The following is a 26971-nucleotide window of genomic DNA, read 5'->3' as shown; positions in this document are numbered from 1 at the left end:
CACATCCTGTGATGATTCTGAGCCACTCTGACTTACACCCCTACATGAACCGAATCTGCCCATCAGACACATCTTACGCACAATATCCAGACCGTGCTGCGGTGGGTTACAGACCTGCCTGGGAGCAGCAGCAGAGCACCATGGCCAGGCTCCTCCATGGCATCCAGGCACTCAGAGGGCACGACTGAGCCGCCCGCACTATCCACGTCCCCTTCAGGCTGTAGCTCAGGATGCACCAGGTTGCTTGTGTCCTCATCGGTGAAGGTTTCGCACTCGCTGTAGGTGCTCTCGGAGCCCATGTATGCGCTGTCTGTTACCTCATTGGCCTAAAAGAGAGTGCCAAGAGTCAGTCCTGGCACCTGGAGATAACAATGTCCATGTGTGACATTTGGTGCAAAACACCCCAATACCGCCCCTAACTAGTTTGGCTCTGTTGATAGAGCATCAGCCTGAGACTCAAGGGTCCTAGGTTCGATTCTGATTAAGGTCAAATATACCTTGGTTGCAGGCACATCCCCAGTAGAGAGTGTGCAGGAGGCAGCTGATTGATGTTTCTCTCTCATCGATGTTTCTAACTCTCCCTCTCCTTTCCTTTCTGTAAAAAAAATGAAATACAATGAAAACAAAACAAAGCAAACAAAAAAACCCAACACCAAACGTAACATACTGCTTCTGCGGAAGTCAAAATGACCACATGGAGGGGGTAGCTCTCACACATGAAAAAAGTCCCTGCTATATTTCTAAGCAGAAACATTAGCTTACAAAACAATTTAATATTGTTTTAAAATGAAACATAGGCACTATGTCCAAGTACAGAAACTAATGAAGTAATTTTTTAAATATATATATATACTAGAGGCCCAGTGTATGAAATTTGTGCACAGGGAAGGGAATGTCCCTCAGCCCAACCTGCACCCTCTCCAATCTGGACCCCTCGAGGGATGTCCGACTGCCCATTTAGACCCAATCCCACTGGGCAGTCGGATATCCCTCTCACAATTCAGGACTGCTGGCTCCCAACTGCTCGCCTGCCTGCCTTCCTTTGTGACTGCCCCTAACCAGCCTGCCAGCCTGATCACCCCTTAACCACTCCCCTGCCAGCCTGATTGATGTCTAACTGCTCCCCTGACAGCCTGTTTGCCCCCAACTTCCCTCCTCTGCCAGCCTGGCCACCCCTAAGTGCCCTCCTCTACAGGGTTGATCGCCTCCAACTGCCCTCCCTTGTATACTTGGTCCCTTTCAACTGCCTTCCCTTGCAGGCCTGGTGCCTCCCAACTGCCCTCCCCTGCTGGCCATCTTGTGGTGGCCATCTTGTGTCCACATGGGGGCAGGATCTTTGACCACATGGGGCAGCTATTGTGTGTTGGAGTGATGGTCAATCTGCATATTCCTCTTTTATTAGATAGAATAGAGGCCTGGTGCACAGGTGGGGGCCAGTTGATTTGTCCTGAAGGGTGTCCTGGATCAGAGTGGGGGTTCCCTTGGGGTGTGGGGCAGCCTGGGCGAGGGGCCTGTGTTGTCAGGGAAACACAAGCCTCCCAACTGCTCTCTGTGGCTGCAGCCATCTTGGTTGGGATTAATTTGCATACTCACTCTGATTGGCTGGTGGGTGTGGCTGGTGGATATGGTTTGCATGGAGTGATGGTTAATTTGCATATTACTCTTTTATTAGGTAGCATGCATATATATATATATATATATATATATATATAGATAGATAGATAGATATAGATATATTATATATATTTTTTTTTTTTTAAGAAAGAGGACGGGAGAGGGAGAGAAACATCGATGTAAGAAACTGATTGCCTCCTACAAGCCCCCATACTGGGGATCAAGCTTGAATCCAGGCATGTGTCCTTATCAGAATTGAACTGGAGGCTTTTTGGTGTATGGGATGGTGCTCAAGCAACTAAGCGTATGCATACTGGCCAAGTCTGGAGAAATCTTTATAGTTAATAATTATACTTAAAAAATATATAAAGCATCTCAACACATGGTATATCTCAGAACAATCATCTATTTTGTGACTTCCAGCATTAGAATTATTTATACCTAAGAATTAGTATTCAAGAATATGCATTTTAATTTAAAAAGTCACCATGAAGCACAGGCTCGTGTGGCTCAGTTGGTTGGGCATTGTCTTATACAACAGAAGGTCACTGGTTTGACTCCAGGTTAGGGGCATACTCTCACATCAATGTTTCTTTCTCTCTTACAATCAAGAAACTATTATTAAAAAAAATATATATGTGTTTGTGTGTGTGTGTATTTTTTGTTTTTACTTTTTTTATTGATTTCAGAGAGAAAGGGAGAGAGAGATATATATAGATTGAAATATCAATGATAAGAAAAAAATCATCGATTAGCTGCCTCCTACATGCTCCACAATGGGGACTGAGCCTACAACCTGGTCATGTGCCCTGACCTGGAATTAAACCATGACCTCCTGGTTCGTAGGTCGACGCTCAACCACTAGGTCACGCCAGCCAGGCAATAAACTATTCTTTAAAAATTTTTTTTTTTTTTTTTTTTTTTTAAAGAAAAGTCACCATGAAGCCCTGGCCAGGGTGGCTCAGTTGGTTGGGCATCATTTGGTGCACCAAAGGGTTGCTGGTTCAATTCCCGGTCACACCCAGGTTGCAGGTTCAATCCCTGATCAGGATGGGTATGAGAGGCCATCAACAGATATTTTCTCTCTCCTTCTCCCTAAAAAAATGAATAAAAACATACCCTTTGGTGAGAATTTAAAAAAAAGAAAAATTCAAAAAGGCGTCATGAATACCTATTATATATGTTCCAGGCTATGGAAATGAAATTCAATTATGTGCTGCCCTAGCCTGTTTGGCGCAGTTGATAGAATGTCCATCTGTGGGCTGAAAAGTCCTAGGTTCGATTTTGGTCAAAGGCACATGCCCAGGTTGTGGGCTCGATCCCCAGTAGGGGGCATGCAGGAGGCAGCTGATCGATGATTCTCTCTCATCACTGATGTTTCTATCTCTCCCTCTCCCTTCCTCTCTGAAATAAAAAAAAATACTTAAAAAAAAAATACTAATTAGCCCTAATCAGATTGGCTCAGTGGTTAAAGCGTCAGCCTTCGGACTAAAAGGTCCCAGGTTCGATTCTGGTCAAGGGCATGTACCTTGGTTGCAGGCACATCCCCAGTGGGGGTTGTGCAAGAGAGAGCTGATTGATGTTTCTAACTCTATCCCTCACCCTTCCTCTCTGTAAAAAAATCAATAAAATATATTTCTAAAAGTATTAAATAATCAAATTTGAACCAATTAATTATGTTCATTGGTTAAATGTCTACTTTCGCACTAAACTTATCTTTATTTTTACCCATGTGGACTCAGTACCTAGCACAGGTCAGCACATAGCAGACAGGAAGTATCTGTGAACTATACAAATTAACTTAATCTCAGCTCTAATTAAAACACAATTGCACTGGCTAAGAAATGTAGCCAACTTGTCATGCTTAAAAGATCCCAAGTTTAATAATTTACAAACAGGCAAGATTTCAGAAAGTAGCTGGGAGAAGTACACTTTGTACTCGGGTTCAGGTATCACGGTTGGTGGACAGTCTGCTCAGATGTGCGAGGGCAGTGGTTGGCAAACTCATTAGTCAACAGAGCCAAATACTAACAGTACAACGATTGAAATTTCTTTCTTTAAAAAAAAAAAAAAGTATTTTATTGATTTTTACAGAGAGGAAGAGAGAGGGATAGAGAGTTAGAAACATCGATGAGAGAGAATCATGGATCAGCTGCCTCTTGCACACACACACATACACACACACACACTCCCCGGGATGTGCCCACAACCAAGACACATGCCCTTGACCGGAATCAAATCCAGGACCCTTCGGTCTGGAGGCTGATGCTCTATCCACTGAGCCAAACTGGTTTCAGCTGAAATTTCTTTTGAGAGCCATTTAGGTCTCATTTGTAAAAGAGGGGTTGTATGCCTGGTTTGGCTCAGTAGATAGAGCATCAGCCTGCGAACTGAAGGGTCCTAGATTCGATTCCAGTCAGGGGCATGTGCCTTGGTTGCAGGCACATCCCCAGTGGGCAGTGTGCAGGAGGCAGCTGATCAATGTTTCTCTCTCACTGATGTTTCTAACTCTCTAACAAAAAATTAATGTTTTTCTCTTCCTTCCTCTCTAAAAAATCAATGAAATATATTTTTTTAAAAAGGGGGGTCAACAGGTTAAAACCATATGGGATCAAAAGAGGCCACAAAGGCAGGTCTCGAAACAGAAAATCAGAAACGAGTTCATGTGTTATGGGTGGGTGGAATCCCTGCCAGCTGCTTGTAAGGCCAGAATAAAATAGGCAATGGATGTTACTTATGTTTTTAACAGAAAAACCAATCTTCCTTGGAATCTATGGCAACTAGGTTCACTTCAAAATCTGAAACCAGGAAATCACTTCAAGAGGCTCTAGTTCTACTCATCAACCCTGAGCAGGCTGGCTGTGCGCTTGTTCTGCAGGTGGCATCGGCAGAGGAGTTACCTGAGCTGGGGAGAAATGCCACTCTGTCAGGGGGGAGCGAGAAGGGGGAACACAACCAAGGCGGCACAAAATCCATTCAATCCCTGATGTCCTCTGAGGTGTGGCAGCTAATCGGCTACCCAGATGGCACTGCTCACTTGCATGGGATACACCCAAGAACCGCCCAAGGGCACCAGGAAGACCCCCACACCACATTTCTAACGATGATGGCAAAGACCAGTCAGCTATTCAGCATTCAGCTGAAAACTCCTCCAAGAGCACGGCTCCTTCCCTGCAGGACGATCCCATGGACCTCCCCCACCTCAACCTCAGTCCTCAGTCCTCAGACCGAGGAAGCAGGCAGGGCCCACACACCCTAATCCTCACTACACAGGCTATTGAGGGCCTCCCAGATACTCTCTGTAACAGTTTTCTGTGAGAAACATTATTTGACTCTTCAAATTTTTTTAATTTATTGATTGTAGAGAAAGAGAAAGGAAGAGAAAAACATCAATTTTTTGTTCCACTGATGAATTTGGGGGGCGGGGGGGAAGAGAGAGAGAGAGAGAGAGAGAGAGAGAGAGAGAGGGGGGGGGAGAGAGAGAGAGAGAGAGAGAGAGAGAGAGAGAGAGAGAGAGAGAGTGAGAGATGGCGGGAGAGAAAACATTAATTTATTATTTCACTTATTTATGCATTCATTGGTTGATTCTTATATATGCCCTGACTAGGGATTGAGCACACTACTTTGTTGCATCAGGATGATGCTCTAACTAACAATTGAGCCACCCAGTCAGGGCCAGAACTTGACTGTTAAGGTCAGCTTTTAAAAAGCTAACCACATCCTGGCTGGTGTACTCAGTGGTTAGAGCACCAGCCTGCGCACTGAAGGGCCATGGGTTCGATTCCAGGTCATGGGCATGTAACTGGGTTGCAGGCTCAATCCCCAGCCCTGGTTGGAGAGCGTATGAAAGGCAACCAATTGATCTCTCTCTCCCTCCCGGGCCCCCCACCCTCCTTCTCACCCTCCCTTCCACTCTTTTTAAAAATCAATAGAAAACATATCCTCAGGTAAGGATTAAAAAAAAAGAAAAAAAAAAAAGGCCAACCAACCAGCGCCTCTAACAGATGCATGATGCTCTTCTCTGGGCTGCATGGGCCCTCGATGGCAGCTCAGCATCTATTATATAAGGGCAAGTCAACTCAGCACCCAGCATTTCTCTCCAGGAAGAAGGTCCAGGCACGTGGGCCTGTTATTTCACCCGGAAGGAACTGCCATCACTCATGCAGGTGAGACTGGGGCTGCAGCTCAAACTCCCTTGAAGCTTGGCTAGAATGGAAATAGCTCTCCACTGTCACAGAAACAATGAGGCAGAAGCTATAAAACTCAACTGTTTCAAGCTAGGCACTTATACTCTCCATTCTGGGCATCTCCCCATCTTTTAAACAGATAGAGGAGGGCAAACACTCTCCCCCCTTCACCCTCCTTTCTAAAGCAAACCTGTTTCCCTGCACCAAATGAGTCGTACACTGATGAATACTGTTCACCACTTCACAAAAGGTTTGTGTTTGCACTTACATCTTCATTTGCCCAAAATTATAAGCAAACAGGGTGGTGAAGGTACGTCCCCACAGCACAGCTACAAACGTGCAGACATCCTGATGAGGGTACTGGTAAACAGCCTCTATCTGGAGCTCCCCACACAGACTGAGGACACGACAGCAGCCCAAAGGGGACAGAGACTGGTCGGCTCCATGAGCACCCAGGGAGGGTCAAGCAGCCAGGAGAGGGACAGCTCATTTCCCAGGTGCTGCCCCACCGGTGCAGCCCCTGAGGGTCAGTTTCTATTGGTCAACGCTGCTCTGAACAAATGGCAGCCAGCGGGTAGTTTTCCAGGGCACCTGGGTGAGCACCTACATTTCAAGAGTGGCAGAAAGGCATCTTAGATGGTGGTGCGTGCTCACCCACAGCCTACTAGACAAAACGTAAGAGCAGCTCACGGACATGCCCCCCCCCCCATTCATATTTGCCACCAGACAGGACCTAGCTTTGCCCAGAAGCCCACAAGTCTATGCCACCAACTATAAAAATGTTTAAAATTACACGTTAAAATGAACTCTTGTGCATCTTAGCAAACTTCACATGTTAATGACACCTTCACCAGTTAATAAACAATCTGCCAACAGACAGATAAGGAAGGCTGCATGCAGAGCCACCAGTAAGGAACTCCTGTGTGGCCAACCCTGCCTGGGGTCCCCACTCTCCAGGCTGCGGTCCCTCAGAGGGAAAGTAACTGCTGGGCATGGTGTGAGCCTTGTCCCGCCACACACAGCCTCCTCTTACCCTCAGATGCGAGCCCGCGCCAGCTCCGGCCAGGGCCCGCTCGTGGAGACAGCTGCCCCATCGTATCAGAAGTGCGAGGGCCTTCCGTCCAGACTCTCAACAGACAGGTTGTGCTGGGGTTTCTGCCAAACCTGTGTTCACCTGAAGGCACATCGCTCCCAGGGAAAAAGTTTAACCTGCTCCCAGACATGCTCTGTTAAACCTGCTGTGGCCGTGGTGGGTGTGGGGGTGTGGAGGTAGGAGCAAAGTTCAGGAAGTGCCCTCCTAGGTTCTTAACAAACAGTCACATCTCAAAACAGAATGGCTTTTGTTTTTGACTCTCTAACCTCAGATAACAGTGTGTACAAAAGACACATTTCCCTGTTATATTTTATTAAGGCAGCTCTTTTCTGCAGCTGCTGATAGTGGGAGAAGGAGGGAGGAACAGAGGCGGTACAGCAGGGACAATTCCTATCAGTTCTGTTTGTGCCCGTTCTATGACTCTCCCATCCCCTTCCAGAAATCCTGGTACACGAGATCACCCCCTGCAGGCCTCCAGCACTCCTCCATCCTCTCCCTCACTCAGATTCTCAGAGCAGCAGCTTTCCCCTCATTCCCTGAACGTCAGTGATAAAGCCTAAGTCACTTCCTCACTTCTTCCCCCCTCAGACATGCCACATCAGCGACTTTCTTCTAGGAATTCTGTTACAACAACCAGCTCGGAATGCCGGGAGCTACGGAACCCACTACACAGCCCTGGCAGGAAAAGGACAGAGCAGCAGCCCATCAACAGGGTCCCCTGACCAACACTGTCGTGTGCCCAGCCAGAAAAATCAAAAAGGCCTATCTCTGAGGATCTCCAGCAGAGGATCTCCAAATGTGGCATTTGGATGTAATGCACAGTCTCCACTCATATTTTTATTGGACTTTTAAAGACTATATAATGTAGCCGAAGCCGGTTTGGCTCAGTGGTGGAGCGTCGGTCTGCGGACTGAAAGGTCCCGGGTTCGATTCCGGTCAGGGGCATGTACCTTGGATGCGGGCACATCCCCGGAAGGGGGTGTGCAGGAGGCAGCTGGTCAATGTTTCTCTCTCATCGACGTTTCTAGCTCTCTATCTCTCTCCCTTCCTCTCTGTAAAAAATCAATAAAATATATTAAAAAAAAAAAAAAGACTATACAATGTAAAATTTTAAAACATAAATAAATAAATAAAGACTATACAATGTACTGGGTTTTTTTTGTTTTGTTTTTTTAAAGAAAGCAATCTTTCTATAAGTTTCACAATACCTAGTTTCACTCTCCTAAAAATGACATCTAAAAACCTTAAAAAGCACAAAAAGACATGAAGGAATCTTAAATGCATATTATTAAGCAAAAGAAACCAGCCAGTAAAGGCATACACTGTAGGACTCCAACTATGTGATTATGTGACATCCTGGAAAGGCGAAACCATGGGGACAAATAAAAGATCAGTGGTGCTGGGTGCTAGCAGTGGTGGGGGAGTGACGCACGGATCACAGAGAACCGTTAGGGCAGTGACATACTTGGTATGATACTATAATGGTGGGGACATGACATTGAACATCTGTCGAAAGTCACAGTTTGTACGCCACAGGAGTGAACTCGCATGTAAACTATGAACTTAGTTAATAAAAATACATCAATACTGGTTCACCAGTTTTAACAAATGTACCCCACCAAGACAAATGCTCATGAGGGAGAAAACTGTGTTGGTGTGTGGGGGGGATGGAGGAGTGGAGGGGGGGTGAGAGGAACTCTTTGCCTATCAGCTCCATTTTCTGTAAACTTAAAACTGCTAAAATATAAACTATTGATTTTATTTTATTTATTTATTTTTAATAGTATATATATATATATATTAAAATATATTTTATTGATTTTTTACAGAGAGGAAGAGAGAGGGATAGAGAGTTAGAAACATTGATGAGAGAGAATCATCGATCAGCTGCCTCTTGCACACCCCCTGCTGGGGATGTGCCCGCAACCAAGGTACATGCCCTTGACCGGAATCAAACCTGGGACCTTTCGGTCTGCAGGCTGACACTCTATCCACTGAGCCAAATCAGTTTCGGCTATAAAGTGTATTAATTTTAAGTAACAAAAAGAAAAACTTTTAAAAAATTCCTCCATTCTAAAAAAATTAAGACTTAAAAACCTGAGAAGCATTCCTTTGGCATACTCTTTGAAATGTCAGGTTCCCAAAATGCCGTCCAAATGCAAGAGGTGGGACTGGCACACCCCAGGACAGGAGGGCCACAGTCATTGGGGTGAGAGGGCGATTCACCCACTCAGAGGACAAAACGGGGTCATGGTCAAACAGCACCCCTCAACCGAAGGACTTCTATACATGCATATAAGTACAACCAATGGACACAAAACTCTGGGGAGGGAGGGTATGTATGGAAGGGGGGGCAATGTTAAAATATGTACACAGATAATAATTTAATAAAAATAAAAAAATAAAAAAACAGCACCCCTACCTACTCTACCCAGGTTTCAGGGAGGCAGCCCACTGCAGTGGCTCACTCTTTTGGACCAAACGAGAACTTCAAGTACAAAATGTGTTGATGCCTTTACTATCCTGAGTAATCATTGTATTAGTTTTCTGAGTAATCATTGTATTAGTTTCCTAGGACTGCTATCTCAAATTACCATAGACTGGGTGCCTTAAAACAATAGGAGTGTATTCTCCACTGAGCCAAACCGGTTCTGGCAATAGGAGTATATTCTCTGACAGCTCTGGAGACCAGAAGTCTGAAATCGAAGTGTCAGAAGGGTTCAATTCTCCCTTCCTGTCCCTTCCAGCCTCTGTAGGTCCCTGGCAGTCCTTGGGCCAGTGGCTGCATCATTCCAGCCTCTGCCTCCATCTTCGTATTGCCTCCCCCCCGCTGTCTCTCTTTCTCTTCTAAGGATACTCAGCATGATCTATCTGATCTTGAGGTCCTTAACTCAATTACATCTGAAAAGACCCTTTCCTTTCTCCAAAGAGTCACATTCACAGAGTCTGGGTTTGGCTCAGTGGACCTGCAGACTGAAAGGTCCCAGGATCCATTTCGGTCAAGGGCATGTACCATGGTTGCAGGCACATCCCCAGTAGGGGGTCTGCAGGAGGCAGCTGATCGATGTTTCTAACTCTCTATCCCTCTCTCTTCCTCTCTGTAAAAAATCAATTATATATATATATATATATATATATATATATATATATGTGTGTGTGTGTGTGTGTGTGTGTGTGTGTGTGTGTATGTATGTATGTATGTATGAAGAAAAATGGCAGCAGAGTAATGCATGCTGCATGGACATGCTCCCAGGAACAAACTGGTATTCCTATTAAAACACAGAAAAAACTTCCTGATTAATCAATGAAAAACTTCCAGGAGAGAACCCCGGTACCCAAGGACCAAAAGTGGAGACTGCATAGAGACTGGGAGGAGGGGTGGAGGCACAGGTTCTGGGTGGATGTACCTTTGAGGGACCATCATTCAATCCACTACATATAAAATATTTATTAAAAATGATGTAATGTCCTAGTAGAAATATGAGAGAGGAATAAAATAAAAACACTGATGACAAAGCATATGCTCTTGAGACATGATAAGGATTCAGTGCTGACGACATAAGTAACAGGATCCTGCCATACTGCTGGGAAGGCAATTCTCCAGATGCTCCAAACAAAAAAGGAAGGCTCTCCCCCTGGTCTAGCCACATTCCTGGAAAATTCAAGATGTGTCACACCTCACAGATGTGTCCTACTCAGGCCTTGTAAGCAGCCGCTTCAGTCACAGAGGCTGGCAGTTCATCTGAAAGCTGACACATCAGAGACATGCACACCGGGTCCCCCACCTGGCCACACTGTGCCTTGCAGTCAGTACAAGTCCCATCTGGGTACTGGCCTCCATATGCCAGGACTGGGCCCGGCACTGCCCAGTCACATCCAGAATGCACATGGGGGACAAAAAGCAGTGACCCTGCCTTTGGGGGCTCAGGCTCAGCTGGCACTCTAGGACAAAGCTGTGAAGGACAAACAGGCCCAGGTGGCCTGGCGGGGAGCGGGCGTCTGTGCTGGCAGAAATGATAATCAGAAGTGGGCCTACATTTATCTGAGGGTCCCCAATACCTGGGGCAGCTCCCCACAGGAGGGACACGAGACAGAAGGAAAGCAGTGCAATGCTGAGGTGAGTTAATATTCAGAGGGAATTTCAGAAACTCTTCTGTGCAACCCCCTCATCTCACAAAGGAGCCGAGGCTCAGAGGACTCATGTGCAGGGCTTCAAACCCAGTGGGTCTCAGCCTAACCCTCCTCCCCTCACTGGGAAACAGAGGCTGAGGGGCTGGCAGTGTCCACCACAGACTTCAAGGACTCAGGAATTCCAGTATATTTTTAAAAAGTCCAGACTCAGCCACCTGGACTCTCTCAGCATCTGCCCCAGCCCACCTCTCCCAACTAGTGGGACACAATGATAGTGGTCTATCTCATAGACCTTCCCCAAACCTTCCCCAAATTACTAGCAACACCATGTAACCATAGCAACCCTTGGGGGGGGACGACGACTAAAGGGCAGAGTAAAACAAAGCATTAATCAAAGGTCTCTAGAAGACCCCAGAAAGTGGTTTGAAATGTGATAAAATAAAAACCACAAAATGAGTCCCCTGTTCTGGCCTGCCAGAGAGTCCTAACTGCTCAGCGTGTCACTCTGCTAACAATCTAAGAGCGCCTCTTGTCAAGAGTCTCAAGTATGTGACACTCAGAGTAGACACGTATCAACTGTGTGCTGGAGCCAGGAGTCCCCCCAAAGCCCACCAACCACAGTGCCCCCCACAGGGTACACAGGGCTGCAGAGTGAGTCCTTCCCTTCCCTTCCAGCCATTTCCTATATAAACAGCCAGGGAACCACTAAGTGAAGCAGGATTTAAGATTGCACAGAGAAGTAGGCGTAACATCAAGTTCCATCCAGCTCTCTTGTGAAAGCCACTTGCCTCAAAGGTAACAAAGTCCTCAAACTCATCAGGGCAGGCCTGCGGCTCCTCGTCCTGGGCAGGTACGATGCTGCACAACTGGCCATCAGAATCTGTGGGAGAGAAGACCCAGATTTAGCAGAAAAGCCAGATCACCCAGACAGGTCAAGGGGGCAATGATGTGAATGGCCAATGGAGCCTGGACTGGCTATGAGAAACCTGGGAGGAAAAAAGGTTAGGATAGGGAAGCAGGTCTCCGACTGAAACAACACTTTGTGCCAGAGTTCTTAGGCAGCACTGTGGAGGCCAAATGATAATTACTTCTTCAAAGAGCTGGACAACACTGCAAAAGAGAAAGAGCATAATATTATACTAGCTCTGGCTCATGGCCAAAAAAAGTATTAGATGCCAGGCTTAATTTTTTTAAAAATTGTACATATTTGGGGAGGAGTGAGTATAATGAAATATTACCAAAACTAGAGGCCCGGTGCACAAAATTCATGTATGGGGCATGGGGGGGAGAGTCCCCTCAGCCCAGCCCAGTCTGCACCTTCTCAGATCCAGGACCCCTCGGGGGATGTCCAACTGCCAGTTTAGGCCTAAAACCAGCAGTTGGACATCCCTTTCACAATCTGGGACCACTGGCTCCTAACTGCTCACCTCCCTGCCTGCCTGATTGCTCCTAGCTGCCTCCCCCTGCTGACCTGGTGGCCCTTAACCGCCCCCCCCCCCACCGGCCTAGTCAGCCCTTATTACCCCCCATGCCGACCTGGTCACCCCTAACTGCCCCCCACTGCCAGCCTGGTCACTCCATGCAGCCTACTGTTTGGTCGTTTGGTCACCCCTCACTAACCCCCCTGCTGGCCTGGTCAACCCACGCAGCCTGCTGCGCAGTCCTTTGGTCACTCCTCACTAACCCCCCTGCCGGTCTGGCCACCCCATACAGCCTGTTCAGTTGTCCATTCAGGTGTGATGGTTGGTTAGGCTTTTATTATTATAGACAACCCCTTGTCCTCAGTGCTGGACTCATAGGCAGTTTTTTTTGTTTTGTTTTGTTTTTTAATATATTTTATTGATTTTTTTTTTTTTGCCCCCCTCCCTCCCTCCCATACATACCTTCCCTTCCCAGAGTACAGGCAGTTTTTATTTTCTTCTTTTTTTGCTTATCTTTATCTTCTACAATATATGTTCTATTTTATAACTAGAGGCCCAGAGGACAGATTTGTGCACATTGAAAGGAAATTAATTAGAAGATGGCCAGCGGGGCGGGACTGGGCAAGATGGGCCAGACATGTCCTGGAGCCAACCTCCTGCAAACCGTCCCTGGCTGGCCATACCTGGGGCAACGTCTGCGAACTGAGTGGGGTGGGTCCCTCTGGCCGGTGGGGTCCCTTGGCCTGGCCTGCAGGTATGGGGCTGAAACCAGCAGTCCAACAACCCCCAAGGGGTCCCAGAATGCGAGAGGGCACTCTGCAAAGTTGCTATCACTTGGCAGCTCCTGTGTTAAGCGTCTTTCCTCTAATGGTCAGTGTGCATCATAGCTACCGGTTGGTTGGCCAGTCACTTGGGCTTTTATATACACTGAGTGGCCAGATTATTATGACCACCCCATCAGTTCTTCGTTGGGCCACCTTTTGTCTTCAATACTGTGGCGATTCTTCTTGGCATTGACTTCACGAGATGTTGAAAGGTGATGTGAGGAATCTGACACCATACCTGATGAACAGCATTGCCTAGTTCTGTGAGATTTGATAGTTGTGGAACCAGCTGCCTGATGGTTTTCAACTTCATCCCACAAATGCTCAATTGGATTGAGACCTGGTGATTGTGGGGGCCACCTAAGCAAGGTAAAGTCGCCCTCCTGTTCTTGAAACCACTCCTACACAATGCGAGCACTGTGGCATTGCACATTGTCTTGCTGGAAGAAGCCATCTCCATTGGGATACACCATCAACATGATAGGATGAACTTGATCAGCAACAATATTAGGTATGTTGTGCTATTCAGACGTTGTTCCACATGAATTAAAGGGCCCAAATCATGCCAGAAAAACATGTCCCAAACCATAACACTGCCCCCACCAGCTTGAAGGGTTGTACTCATGCATGTGGGATGCATGCTTTCATGCTGTTTCCACCAAGTTCTCACTCTGCCATCTGCATGATGCAACTGGAAACGTGATTCATCGGACCACATGACTTTTTTCCAATGTTCGACTGTCCAATCCTTGTGTTCCTGTGAGAACTGGAGACATTTTATCTTGGTAACTGCAGACAGCAAAGGTGTTCGAGTAGGCCTTCGGCTTCCATATCCCATATGATGCAGTGTACAGCTAATGTGCCTACATACATCAGGTGGTCATAATAATCTGGCCACTCAGTGTATATCAATAAGAAAAAGTTAAAAAGGAAAGCAATCTTTTCATAATGGACAGGCTATAATTCTGACATCAGTATCGAAACATCACTTTTCAAACAACCAATTCCCACAAAGAAAAGGTACTGGCTTCCACAGTCTCCTGACCCTGTTCAGACCTAACACTTGCCAAAGAGCATGCAAGCTATGGAATTACGTTTCCTGATTTTGCCTCACTGCTGTATACTGTCATATCATAATAAATATTTATTTGGTTTTTATCCTCAGTTCTGATGCAGAGCTCCTAAAACTCTGGGAACTTCCTTGAGATGGGATGGAAAGAGCATCTGTTGTTATCATTAACAAGCCCCTTTCTGCCTTACCTGGGTTTAAACTAATGAGGGTGACTCTTGGAGGATGGGGGTTGGTTAGGGAACTGACCTTGTGATTAGAGGGCTGGATTTCAGTTTCACCCCAACTTCTCAAAATGAGGGGGTCCAGAGAGCTGGGTTAGTGAACACATCATATGGGGAGAATAGCACATCCCAAATTCCACAGAGACAGAAGCCCCTACATGTGGACTCTCCAGACCACCCTATAGACCTCCCTCTTCATCTGGCTGTTCATTGTAACCTTTATAATAGACTGGAGACAGAACTAGTGTTTCCCTGGGTTCTATGAGCCATCACAGCACATTATCAAACCTGAGGAAGGAGCTGTGTCAAACAGAAGTATAAGTGACCTGGGCACCTGTGGGGTCTGCGCTAACTCTGGGCAGTTGACGTCAGAACGAATTAAACTGTAGAACACTTAGGTGGGGTCTGCAGAGAATTAGAGAATTGCTTAGTGAGGAAAACCCACATATTGAATGTCACAGTGTGAGCAGAAAACAGATCACAATAGTACCCATTTAAAATGTATCATTTACTTATTCAATATATTTCACATAATCTAACACAACATCAGTCACTTATTTAAAGAGTGGAGTGGAGTCTTTGAAGATCAAATAGAAGAGCAAACCTCCCTGGACGATCCTGGGGAGAGTACTTTGAAATGGTCATCACTAGCTTCCTTGGCTAGAGAACATTCTTCTTTGGCAACTGGACCATGTGGGAAAAACGCCATCCTGCACATCCCTCAGCCAGGTTCTGGAGGGTCAGTGGTGTGAAGTCACTAGGACAGCCAGAATAATTGGGAAAGGGAGAATGAATGTTGAAGGACCCTCACCACAGAGCAATCACTGGACACATGGCTACTCCATCCAGTTTCTAAAGAGCTCTCTCAATTTAAACGACAATGCTTTCCCTCAACAATTATGAAAATTCAAGCATTTATGCCTTTAGTATGAGATGTCTTTGCCAATTAAATACTGCTTTGCAGTAGTAAGTAAGGCCCTTAAGCCAAAGTCCCTTATGTGGCTGCTGTTTTGTACTGTTTTCCTCGGGAGTGAGGGCTCAGACTACGGCAGAGTGAAAGAGACTCAGGGTATGGCAGGCTGACAGCCTTGGAGTCTCCTGCACTGGAGGTTTGGGTATTTGGTGCATGTGAACTACAGCAAACTATATGTGCTCTTTTTTTTTTTTTTTTAATTCATTTGAGAGAGGAAAGGAGATGGAGAGAGAATTAGAAACATCAATGATGAGAGAGAATCATTGATTGGCTGCCTCTGGCAGGTCCCCTAAGGAGGATCAAGCCTTCAACCTGGGCATGTGCCCTTGACTGGAGTCAAACCCAGGACCCTTCAGTCCACAGGCTGATGCTCTATCCACTGGGCCAAACCAGCTAGGGTTACCAGTGTACTATATGGGCTCCTTTTGAAGGGGGAGAAGATTGCTGTGGACAGAAGTTTTTTGTTTCTGTGACAGGAAGTGAAGGAGGACCATTATCCCAGTAGTTACACGTCTATAATAATAAAAGGGTAATATGCTAATTAGATTGGGTGTCCTTCCGGGCATCATTCTGGACGAAGCCAGGGCTGGAGGGAACAGCCCAGGTCCTGGATGCCTGCTGGTGGCCAGGGTCCCGAGTGCCAGAGGAAAGATGGTGCCAGTAGCCAGGGGAAGGAAGGTCTACTTCTGCACGAATTTTTGTGCATTGAGCCTTTAATATTTTATAAAAGGCTACACTGTTTGGGGCCTATTTCCTCCCTCTTAAATGTTAACAATCTCACCCTAACTGGTTTGGCTTAGTGGATAGAGCATCAGTCTGCGGACTGAAAGGTCCCAGGTTCGATTCTGGTCAAGGACATGTACCTCGGCTGCAGGCACATCCCCAGTAAGGGGTGTGCAGGAGGCAACTGATCGTTGTTTCTCTCTTGTCAATGTTTCTAACTTTCTATCCCTCTTCCTTCTTTTCTGTAAAAATCAATAAAAAATATGTATTTTTTAAAATGTTAACAGTCTTGTCAAAACCGGTTTGCTCAGTGGATAGAGCATCAGTCTGCGGACTGAAGGGTCCCAGGTTCGATTCCCGTCGGGGGCTTGTGCCTTGGTTGCAGGCACACCCCCAGTGGAGGGCGTGCAAGAAGCAGCTGATTGATGTTTCTCTCACATCGATGTTTCTAACTATCTCTCTCCCTTCCTCGCTGTAAAAAATCAATAAAATTTTTTTTAAATGTTAACAGTCTTGCTTGCACTTCCAAAAACTGAAACACAGAATTTCAAACTCTCAAAACATAGCTGATCATTTCAGACATGTCTATGTGCTCAGATTCCAGTGGTGAGCATGTGATCTAGGAGTCTTGCCCCACACAGTGAAGAGAAAGATGTGAACATAGCTGGTGTTTTTCTATTCTTGATGGGAACTAAATAGGACTCTTCTTTCAGTTTTCTTCTATAAAAACTAAAGCAATTTTCAATGAAGTGGACATTTTTAATGTGCATTTATCTTATTCTTTCAGAGTCAACAGGGTGGGGGGTTGGGGAAGGGTGGGCGGGGGGAGTGGAGAAGAGCCAGAGCAATGGCCTATTTGTAATAATTCCCTCTCTATCTCATTCTATTCCTGAAATAAGGCCTGTGGTTGTGACAGTAACAATCTCCTTGCACTTTCCCTGCAAACTGGGTCAATATATTGTGTCACTTGCTATGCCGCTCCTAGTTACAGAATAAAAGTCTGTCAGACAAGACAGGCTGTGAGCAGCCATGATGGCACTCTGGTGAACTTGAGCTGAAATTCAGTTCGCATAATCATGCTTTCCACTCTTCCAAATGCTATGAAATAACATTCACAATCATCTTTGACTTGCTTTGATCCTAATTTTATTTTCACTCTCCCTTCCTAACAAAAATTAAATGATGAAGTCAAATTACAAAAAATTTTGCAAATTACCAAAGAAGTAAAGCCAAGCCCACAGCCCTGAGCAAGACAGGCAGTATATCCGACGCACAGGGTGGGGTGTTCCCCACGCCCACACCAGCTGCAGTCCCCTGCAAGCCCAGCCACGTATGCCCACTCCAAGACATAGGCCTACTCTGCTGGTGTGGAGCCAAGGGGCCTCTCAACAGCACTTCCAAAGGGAGCCTGGATGGAATTGAACTGTGAGGCCTCTTGACAGGAAGGGCAAGTCCTCCCCACAGTGCCCACAGCCCAGTCCTGCCCCCACCTGTGATCCTGGTTACCCAAACCAGCTACAGTAACCTCCCTTCAGCTCCCAAATGGGCAGGGCACACTCCCCGCATGTCCCTCACCTAGACCCTGCCACCGCTTCCCTGACCTCCTCAGGGAGAATTCCATGGACCACCTCTGGTATTACCCTCCTCCTGAGTTCCTGTTACCTCTCCTAGCTATACCGCCTCAACGTGTATGGGCTGTCCTCCATAAGAATGCCGGCTTTCAAGGGCAGGCACTCTACTTCCCAGAGTCTGGAACAGTCCAGCTCAACAGTGTCCATACCTACAGACCTTACAGGATGAGCTGTGCCTTCCCTTAGCTACTGCCCCTCCATCCAGCCTGAGTCAAGCTCTCATCACTAAAACCTCCCTTCAGCCCACCCAGTCAAGGACCTGCCCATCTGCTAGCAAGCCAACTCTATCCAAAGCCTCTGACCTGTCTGCCTCCTCAACCACACCCCAAGAAGCAGACGGTCCCCATATTCTAGAGTCCACCACCTCACTTCAGGAGCAGAGGTCTGTTCTACACAGGCTAAACTCGGGGTGGGGGGGGGACACCACCTACAATGCACCTCCCAATATATTAATAGTTTCATGTTGAGACCAAGCCTTGCCTTCTGGGGATGCTTCTATTTCAGAATGTTCTTGCCATTGGAGAAACACAGCATCATTGCCTGAAGATATCCATTACTTCAGGACTGGCTGGGGGAATGGGGGGTTATTTTTAATTAAATCAAAGTGGAAATATTACCAACAAGAATGTAAAAACAGAGACAAACAATCCAAGTGGGGTTCAGTGGTGTGTGGGCTGGACAGAGGCAGAACTTTCCCAAGGTGAATGGATTTTGTGGGACTTAGAATTGCAGGAGGGTGCTCCCCAAAACAGAAGAAGGTGCAGCTGCAGTTAGCTAGTTGCTTAGGGAATGGGGACAGGTCAGGCGGAACAGGCCATGAAGCCAGGAGAGGTTAAAATGGGAGAGCAGACTAGAGAGACCTCTGGATGTAGACAGAAGAGCCCTGGACAGCTCCTCTCAGGCAGAGGCACAGAAGTCCTACCTCGTGCTTCTCTCTGCAGCCCCGGGGGAAGGCAGAGAGTGCCTCAGCTTCAGTGGGAATATCCCAGGCAGAGGCAAGGAAGAGGGTGGAGGGGTGGGGTGCGCAGGCCGAGGTCCTACCTCAGCGAATCAGGGTGATGGTTAACTATTAAGGAAAGATCAGGACTCAAGGAAACAGGCCATTCTCAGGTGACCATTTTCCCTCACTAGACTGATTTATATCTACGCATGCCTGAAGTCACTGAACTTCAAGACACGTGCAACCCACGAGACAACATAGAGGGTCAGCAGCCAGCAACGCGTTCTGCCCGACAGATAATCAGCTCCTGCTGAGACAACTCCTGGCTCTCAGTGGGCAGGTCAATGGCCTGAGAACTTCACTGCAGTGGACTACTGTGCCTGCCTGGGTCAAGTTTTCAAAAAGTACATGCCGATTCCCAAGTCACACTCCCCCAGGAACTCCTGCGGTGGAGCCTGCTCCATTTCGCACTAACCGGGGCCCAAAAGAACAGAGAGCAGCCGCCAGCCTGAACTTTGACTAGAGAGAGCCTCAGATTTGACCACGCAGCTGGCCCAGGCTCTATCTCTCACTGACCATGGGCCCAGCTGTGTGGTCAAACCACTGCTGCTCCCAGCCTTGACACTTGAGAAGAATCTGGGCCCCTCAACCACCTGAATCCAAGGAAACCCAGTCAACCCTTGGCTGGAAGGTGCAGAGACTATAAGGGGCATGTCCGAGGCCCAGAGCTCCTCCAAGACTTTCAATTTGTGTCCCAGGGAACACACTGATGTCATCATCCCCTGTGCTAAGGACGTGCAAGTCAGCCCCCACCCTACTTGCCACACTGACGGCAGCAGCACCTCCCCTGTTGTTCCCCCTCATTTAGTGCTCTGTGTACACAAGGTCCCTGGCTGCTTGTTCACCAGGGGACTCTGGGCTGTGTGTGTTTATATTTGTGTGGACTAACTTGGTGAAAGAAGCGGTAACACACAAGGCTCCACATACAGAATGCTACTCAAAGCCATCTGGGTTCGGTGTTTTAGGAAACCCAAGCTCTATGTGACATTGGTCGGCAATAATTTTGGGGGGCGTAATAGAGAAGACAGGTGAGACTCTATCAACAACTGCTCATAAGACCTTGGGTTCAAAGGTACTCCCCCCTGACTGGACCACCATGATGACCATGGGCTCTGCTGAGTCTCTTTATGCCCCTCTTCCTCTGACAAGGTGAAGAAGGAGGGAGACAGCCTGTGACTTCCCAATACTGCACGCCTGACACCAGCTGGCCAAATATGGGGAGTGACAAGGAAAGGTCTACTCAGAGCTTCAGAATTTCATTTGAAGAGGAAAGTGCTTGGGCAACGGTTAAGAGAGTAAAATGGTACAACTACTTAGAAGAACATTTGGCAGTTTTATACGAGACTAAACTCACATGTACATGACCAGCCACCCCACTGTCACGTACAGGCCCCCAATACATGAAAACATGTATCTACACAAACCTGCCCACAGATTTCACTAGAAGCTTTATATATAACTGCCAACTGGAACCATCCTAGCCCCAAACAAGTATCCACCCATTAGGTACAAGAATATGATGGAGCACTACTCCATAATTGAAAAACACACGAAGTTGTCAAAACTCACAGAATGGCATACTGAAGGTTTCACTGTAGGTAAATTTTTACTCTAAAAAGACTGCAAACAGCCGAAACTGGTTTGGCTCAATGGATAGAGTGTCGGCCTTTGGACTGAAGGGTCCTGCGTTCGATTCCGGTCAGGGGCATGTACCTTGGTTGGGGGCACATCCCCAATGGGGGGTGTGCAGGAGGCAGCTGATCGATGATTCTCTCTCATCAATGTTTCTGACTCTCTATCCCTCTCTCTTCCTCTCTGTAAAAAATCAATAAAATATATATTTTTTTAAATTAAAAAGACTACAAACAACTATTGAACTCTGGGTAATGTCTGATAGCAAACTGAAAAGTTTAGGCTGAAGTGTATAGAAGTATACTGATTTGAAATGCAGCCCATTAGAAAAAAGAGAAAATAGATAGGAAGATTGATGGATAAAGCAGATACAGTAAAATGTTGCCTGCAGAATACAGATAAGAGATAAACATATGGGTATTCACTGTGTAAGTCTTTTAATACTTTTGTATGTGTCAGTTTCCATTAAAAGCTCGTTGGGAAAAGTGGCAGTAGCTTTCTAACATTATGGATTAGTAGTTGAGTCAGTCAATTCTGGAAGACAGGGTGTGTGAAGAGCACATAACAAAAAAGGAGAGAGAGCATCCTTAAACCTGGGGCATTTTAGGGACTTCAAAGAGAAGGGAAGACATTAAGATCAGCAAAAAGAGTCTGAGGCCGGGACCGGTTTGGCTCAGTGGATGGAGCATTGGCCTGCGGACTGAAACATCCCGGGTTTGATTCCGGGCAAGGGCATGTACCTTGGTTGCGGGTACACCCCCAGTAGGGGGTGTGCAAGAGGCAGCTGATCGATGATTCTCTCTCATCGATGTTTCTAACTCTCTATCCCTCTCTGTGAAAAATCAATAAAATATATATATATTTTTTTTAAAAAGGAGTCTGAGGAGAAAGGGTCATTAGAGGTGGCTGAGCAAGAGGACAGTGGTGGAGTTGAGGAAGGGGTGAGGCGATGGAAGCACAGAGCGGGAGATGACTGACCTCCATTTCTGATTGCCGTAATCCCTTGGTAGAAGTCTTCAAAACTGATCACGCCGAGCCCACTGGGATCCAAGTATTTTGTTAAGTCCTTCACCTGCAATTGCCAAGTAAAAATATGTTATCCAAGCTTTACAAAATTGGAAGGGGTGTATCATACACTTGACCTTTTCACCATATTTAGGGAAGCAGCCTACTTGTAAGGTGCCATGCTGAAAATAAGAGCCACTGGTTCCTCTGATCCAAAGCTCCAGACAGAAAACAGGCGGTACCCTAAGAAGGTGCCAACGACACCTGGGACAATGAGTCATGGAATAAGATCCTGCTTTCAAAAGTCCGGAGCCATGCTTCCCAAGTCTAAAGATAATCCGGTGCTAACATTTTAGTATTATTCTAGCATTATCTAGATTACTACACATAGCATAGGCCCGCCCATCCTTTCCCACAGTTGTGCGGAGTTCTTAGGAAAGACAAAGTAGGCAAGTAGATCTGAAAATCATAAATAGTAAGTCGAATAATTCCCAGATGAATGTTACAGAAAGTGAAAAGACATATTTATATTTCCAAGTATAAAATGGGAATTTTCAAGATTTGCACCTCAAAAGACATCATTAGTAAAACTAAAAGACACAGACTGGGAGAACATATTTATAAATCATACTAGAGGCCCGGTGCATGAAAATTCATGCACTGGAGCGGGGTCCCTCAGCCTGGCCTGCCCGCTCTCACAGTCTGGGAGCCCTCAGAGGCAGGAGGTGACTCGGCTATCAGGAGAAAGAAATACCCCCCACCCCATCACCTCTGCTGCTGTCACTGCTGGCAGCGCAAGTCTTGGCAGCCCTGGTTACCTGAGCCCGTAGCCCTTGGCAGCTGGGCAGCCGCCATCCGAGGCTTGCCTGTGCCTCAGGCTGACCGTGGGTGGCTAAGGGGCTGAAAGGGGGCTCTGGAGGCAGAGCGGCCGGACCTGGGGCAGGCCTGGCTTTGCTGCATGCCTGCTGCCCCAGTGGGGCTGAGGGGACTAGGCACCTCAATCTTTGAGGGAAGAGCAGTCAATTAGCATATTCCCTTTTATTAGATAGGATATCTGATAAAGAACTTGTATCTAAAATGTATAAAGAAATCTCACAGTACAACAAGAAGACAAAAAACACAATTTAAAAAAAAAAAAAAAAGTAAAAATTTTAAACAGTTGCCCTGGCCTCATCCCAATGCACAAAAATATCATGGTTCGATTCCCAGTCAGGGCATATGCCTAGATTGTGGGTTCAACCCCTGGTCGGGGTGCATAGGGGAAGCAATCGATCCATGTTTCTCTCTCACAGTGAAGCTTCTCTTTCTCCACCTCTCCCTACCTCTCTCTCTCTCTCTCCATCTCAAAACAAAAATTTTTTAACAGTTATTTCATCAAAGATATACCATCGGCTTATAAGCACACGAAAAGATGCTCGAGATCATGAGTCCTCAGGGAAATGCACGTGAAAACCACAAGCTATCATTCACTAGAACAGCTGTAATCAAAAGTACTGACAATAACAAGGGTTGGTGAAGTTGTCAAAAAATTGGAACCTCATATTGCTAGGAAGAATGTAAAATAGTCTGGCTAATTTGGAAAATCATTTGGCAGTGTCTTGAAAAGTTAAGAATAAGCTTAGTATACAACACAGCAATTCCACTCATAGGTACGGAATCTACCCAAGAAAAAAAAGATGTATATGCAAATATTCATAGTAAGCAGCAGTATTCACTATAGCAAAATAGCAAAAGCAACTCAATGTCCATCAATTGAGGAATTGATAAATAAGATGTGATCTATCCAACAAACTATTATTCCTCCATAAAAAGGAATAAAATCCTGATACATACTACAACATAAATGAACCTCAAAAACATTTTGCTACGTAAAAAAGCCAGACACAAAGATCACAAATTATATTCTTTCATTTAAAGAAATTTTTCCGAAAAGATAAATCCATAGAAATACAAAGCACATTAGTGGTTGCCTGGAAATAGTGGGGTGGAAGTGGGATGATTGCTAACAGCATGAGAACTCTTTTTGGCATGTGGCAATGTTGTAAAACTAGGCTGTGATGATGACTGCATAACTTTATAAATTTACTAAAATTCACTGATTTGCACACTTACAGTGGGTAAATTTTATGGCACTTAGATTATACTTAAACAAGCTCTTAAAAACAAATGAGCCGAAGCCAGTTTGGCTCAGTGGATAGAGCGTCAGCCTGCGGACTGAAAGGTCCCGGGTTCGATCCCGGTTAAGATCCTGGTTAAGGGCATGTACCTTGGTTGTGGGCACAACCCCAGTGGGGATGGTGCAAGAGGCAGCTGATCGATGACTGTCTCTCATCAATGTTTATAACTCTCTATCCCTCTCTCTCTCTGTAAAAAATCAATAAAATATATTTTAAAAAAACACACAACAACAACAACAAATGAATAGCCCGGACGCCTTGGCTCAGTGGTTGAGCCTCGACCTACAAACCAGGAGGACATGATTCGATTCCCCATCAGGACACATGCCCAAGTTCTGGGCTCGATCCCCAATGTGGGGAGGACAGGAAGCAGCTAATCAGTGATTCTCTCTCATCATTGATGTTTCTATCTTACCCTCTCCCTCGCTGAAATTAAAAAATATATTTTTAAAAACTATATTTAAGAAAACTTCCCTTAAAAAATTAACTACATATTGAAAGACTACATGGAGTACCTAAAAAAATCAACTCCCAACCCCAAAAGACCTACTCTAACACTTAATCTGGTAATTTTTTTGGACTTGGAAGGAAACAAACACCTTTGAATAGCTATGTAAAAATCAAATTATTTTATAATAGAAAATTAGATTATCATTGAACTTTCCCACAGCAGCACAGGAATATTCTAATTCCATTATTCTAAGAGTTGTTGAGGACTGGGATCCTCCCCATCACCATGAGGTATCTATCACACATGATATTTTAAAACCAACAAAAAAACCAACCAAAAAAACCCTTCTAATTGTGTTCAATTAACAGTGAGCACCTGTAGCACCTAGGTTGTGGTATTTAAATTCAATTTCCATTAAAAGGAATCAGGACCCTTGGAGAAATGCCAGGAGATGTGCAAGTTAAGCCTGAAATGTCTTGTCAAAACTGAAAGCAAAGTCTTTATTAGGTCACATCAAAGAACTCAGAAGCCAACCTAAACAGGATTTTACAGTAAAAAATGAAACAATATGAGCATTGATGGGAATGATAAATACAGCAGACTGAAATATATCAAATTTTAGTCAATTAAAGCATAATTATGGTAAAACAAAATAACTGGTCATTAGTGGAGGACACTAATGAATCAATTTATCATTGTGAAAACGAGGAAGAGAGAACCTGGGTGCTAGGTTGGTTGGGCATCGTCCCTTGCACTGAAAGGTTGCTGGTTGATTCCCAGTCAGGGCACAGGCCCGATTTGTGGGCTTGATCTCTGGTAGGGTGCATGCAGGAGACAGCCTATCAATGTAGTGCTCTCACATCAATGTTTCTCTCTTCTCCCTTCCTCTCTTTAAAGATCAATAAATTTAAATAAATTTAAAAAAAAATTTTAAAGATCAATAAATTCTTTTTTTAAAAATATATTTTTATTGATTTTTTACAGAGAGGAAGGGAGATAGAGAGCTAGAAACGTTGATGAGAGAGAAACATTGACCAGCTGCCTTTTGCACACCCCCTACTGGAGATGTGCCCGTAACCAATGTACATGCCCTTGACCGAAATCGAACCTGGGACCCTTCAGTCGGCAGACCAACGCTCTACCACTGAGCTAAATCGGCTTCAGCAAAGATCAATAAATTATTCTTAAAAAAAAAAAAAAAAAAAAAAGAATCATTCCATCCAATAATCCAAAGAAGGAATGATGGAATGATGGGATTCTAATGTCACCATCCTGCAGTGCTTGATGAAGAAATGGACATAAGCAATGACCCTCAGTGCTTCCAAAGGGTACCAAAAGACAGACAATAAGACACCAAATGCCTCCTGATGGAAGTATGTGACACCACCTAAATTAAATCTGAATCCAATTACCAATTTTAGGAAATACAATGATCAAAGCAATGTGTTTTAATAATATCACAGGGATGTAATCAACAAAACCCAACCCATGTGGACCTTAAAAGAGACAGATAAGTAGCCTGGTTGGTGTGGCTCAGTGGTTGAGTATCAACCTATGAACCAGGAATTCATGGTTCGATTCGGATCAGGGCACATGCCTGGGTTGCGGGCTCAATCCCCAGTAGGAGGCATGAATGGCTCTCGCCATTGATGTTTCTATCTCACCCTCTCCCTTCCTCTCTGAAATCAATAAAAATATATTTAAAAAGAGACAGATAAGTGACCTGTTATTTTCAAGGAGAAAGGGAAAAAAAAAGATAGAGAAAGTAAACCTTTTAAGAGACTTAAGAGCCTGGCTGGTATGGAGCTGTGGCTGGGCATCAACCTATGAACCAGGAGGTTTCAGTTCAATTCCCAGTCAGGGCACATGTCTGGGTTGCGGGCTCAGTCCCCAGTAGGGAACGTGCAGGAGGCAGTCAATAGATTATTCTCTCTCATCACTGATGCTTCTATCTTTCTCTTCCTCTCCCCTGCTCTCTAAAATCAATAAAATTATATTCTAATATATATATTATGCAAGACTAGGCCTTCCTTCCCCAGGCTGCTGGCACCAGCTTCCGTCTGGCACCCGGGACCCGGGCTTCCCTGGCAGCCCCGGCTTCATCCGGAAGGACGTCCACTCTAATTATCATAGTACACTTTTATTACTACAGTATATATATTTTTAAAATCACATTTATAGGTTAATTAGAAATTTGAATGCTGATCCTGGATAATGAATATTGACTGGGTATTTGATATTAAGGGACTGTTGTTAATTTATGCACAGCGTTTTTTATATATTTACTAAAATATTTAGGGATCCTTTAAAAACCTGGGGACTGCCCTGGCTGGTGTGGTTCAGTGGATAGAGCATGAGCCCACAGACTAAAGGGTCCCAGGTTCGATTCCAGTCAAGGGCAAGTACCTTAATTGCAGGTTTCATCCCTGGTGCTGGATGGGGTGTGTGGAGAAGGCAACCAATGTCTCTCACATTGGTGTTTCACTCTCTGTCTATTCCCCTCCCTTCCAGTCTCTAAAAATCAATGGAAAAAATATCCTCATGAGCCAAGACCGGTTTGGCTCAATGGATTGGATAGAGAGTCGGCTTGGGGACTGAAGGGTCCCAGGTTCGATTCCGGTCAAGGGCATGTACCTTGGTTGCGGGCATATCCCCAGTAGGGGGTGTGCAAGAGGCAGCTGATAGATGACTCTCTCTCATCGATGTTTCTAACTATCTCTCTCCCTTCCTCTCTGTACAAAATCAATAAAAATATATTTAGAAAAAAAAAATATCCTCATGAGAGGATTAACAATCCTATATAATAAAAGTCTAGT

General features: G+C 45.5%; 1 protein-coding gene across 5 annotated transcripts in view; it reads right to left on the bottom strand.

The window, feature by feature from the left end:
* The window catches only part of RAB11FIP3 (RAB11 family interacting protein 3), a 91298-nt gene that overhangs the window by 22634 nt on the left and 41693 nt on the right, over positions 1-26971 (bottom strand). For all 5 annotated transcript variants that reach the window (XM_036460133.2, XM_045570310.1, XM_036460136.2 and 2 more), the window contains 3 exons: positions 21501-21594; positions 11814-11905; positions 115-326 (listed from right to left, as the gene is read on the bottom strand). In XM_036460133.2, the coding sequence (XP_036316026.1) occupies positions 115-326; positions 11814-11905; positions 21501-21594 (398 nt within the window). The remainder of the gene's footprint in view (positions 1-114; positions 327-11813; positions 11906-21500; positions 21595-26971) is intronic.

The sequence above is a fragment of the Pipistrellus kuhlii genome, unplaced genomic scaffold, assembly GCF_014108245.1.
Source record: "Pipistrellus kuhlii isolate mPipKuh1 unplaced genomic scaffold, mPipKuh1.p scaffold_m20_p_31, whole genome shotgun sequence".
In the NCBI taxonomy this organism is placed as follows: domain Eukaryota; kingdom Metazoa; phylum Chordata; class Mammalia; order Chiroptera; family Vespertilionidae; genus Pipistrellus; species Pipistrellus kuhlii.
This window is presented reverse-complemented; position numbering and strand designations above follow the sequence as displayed.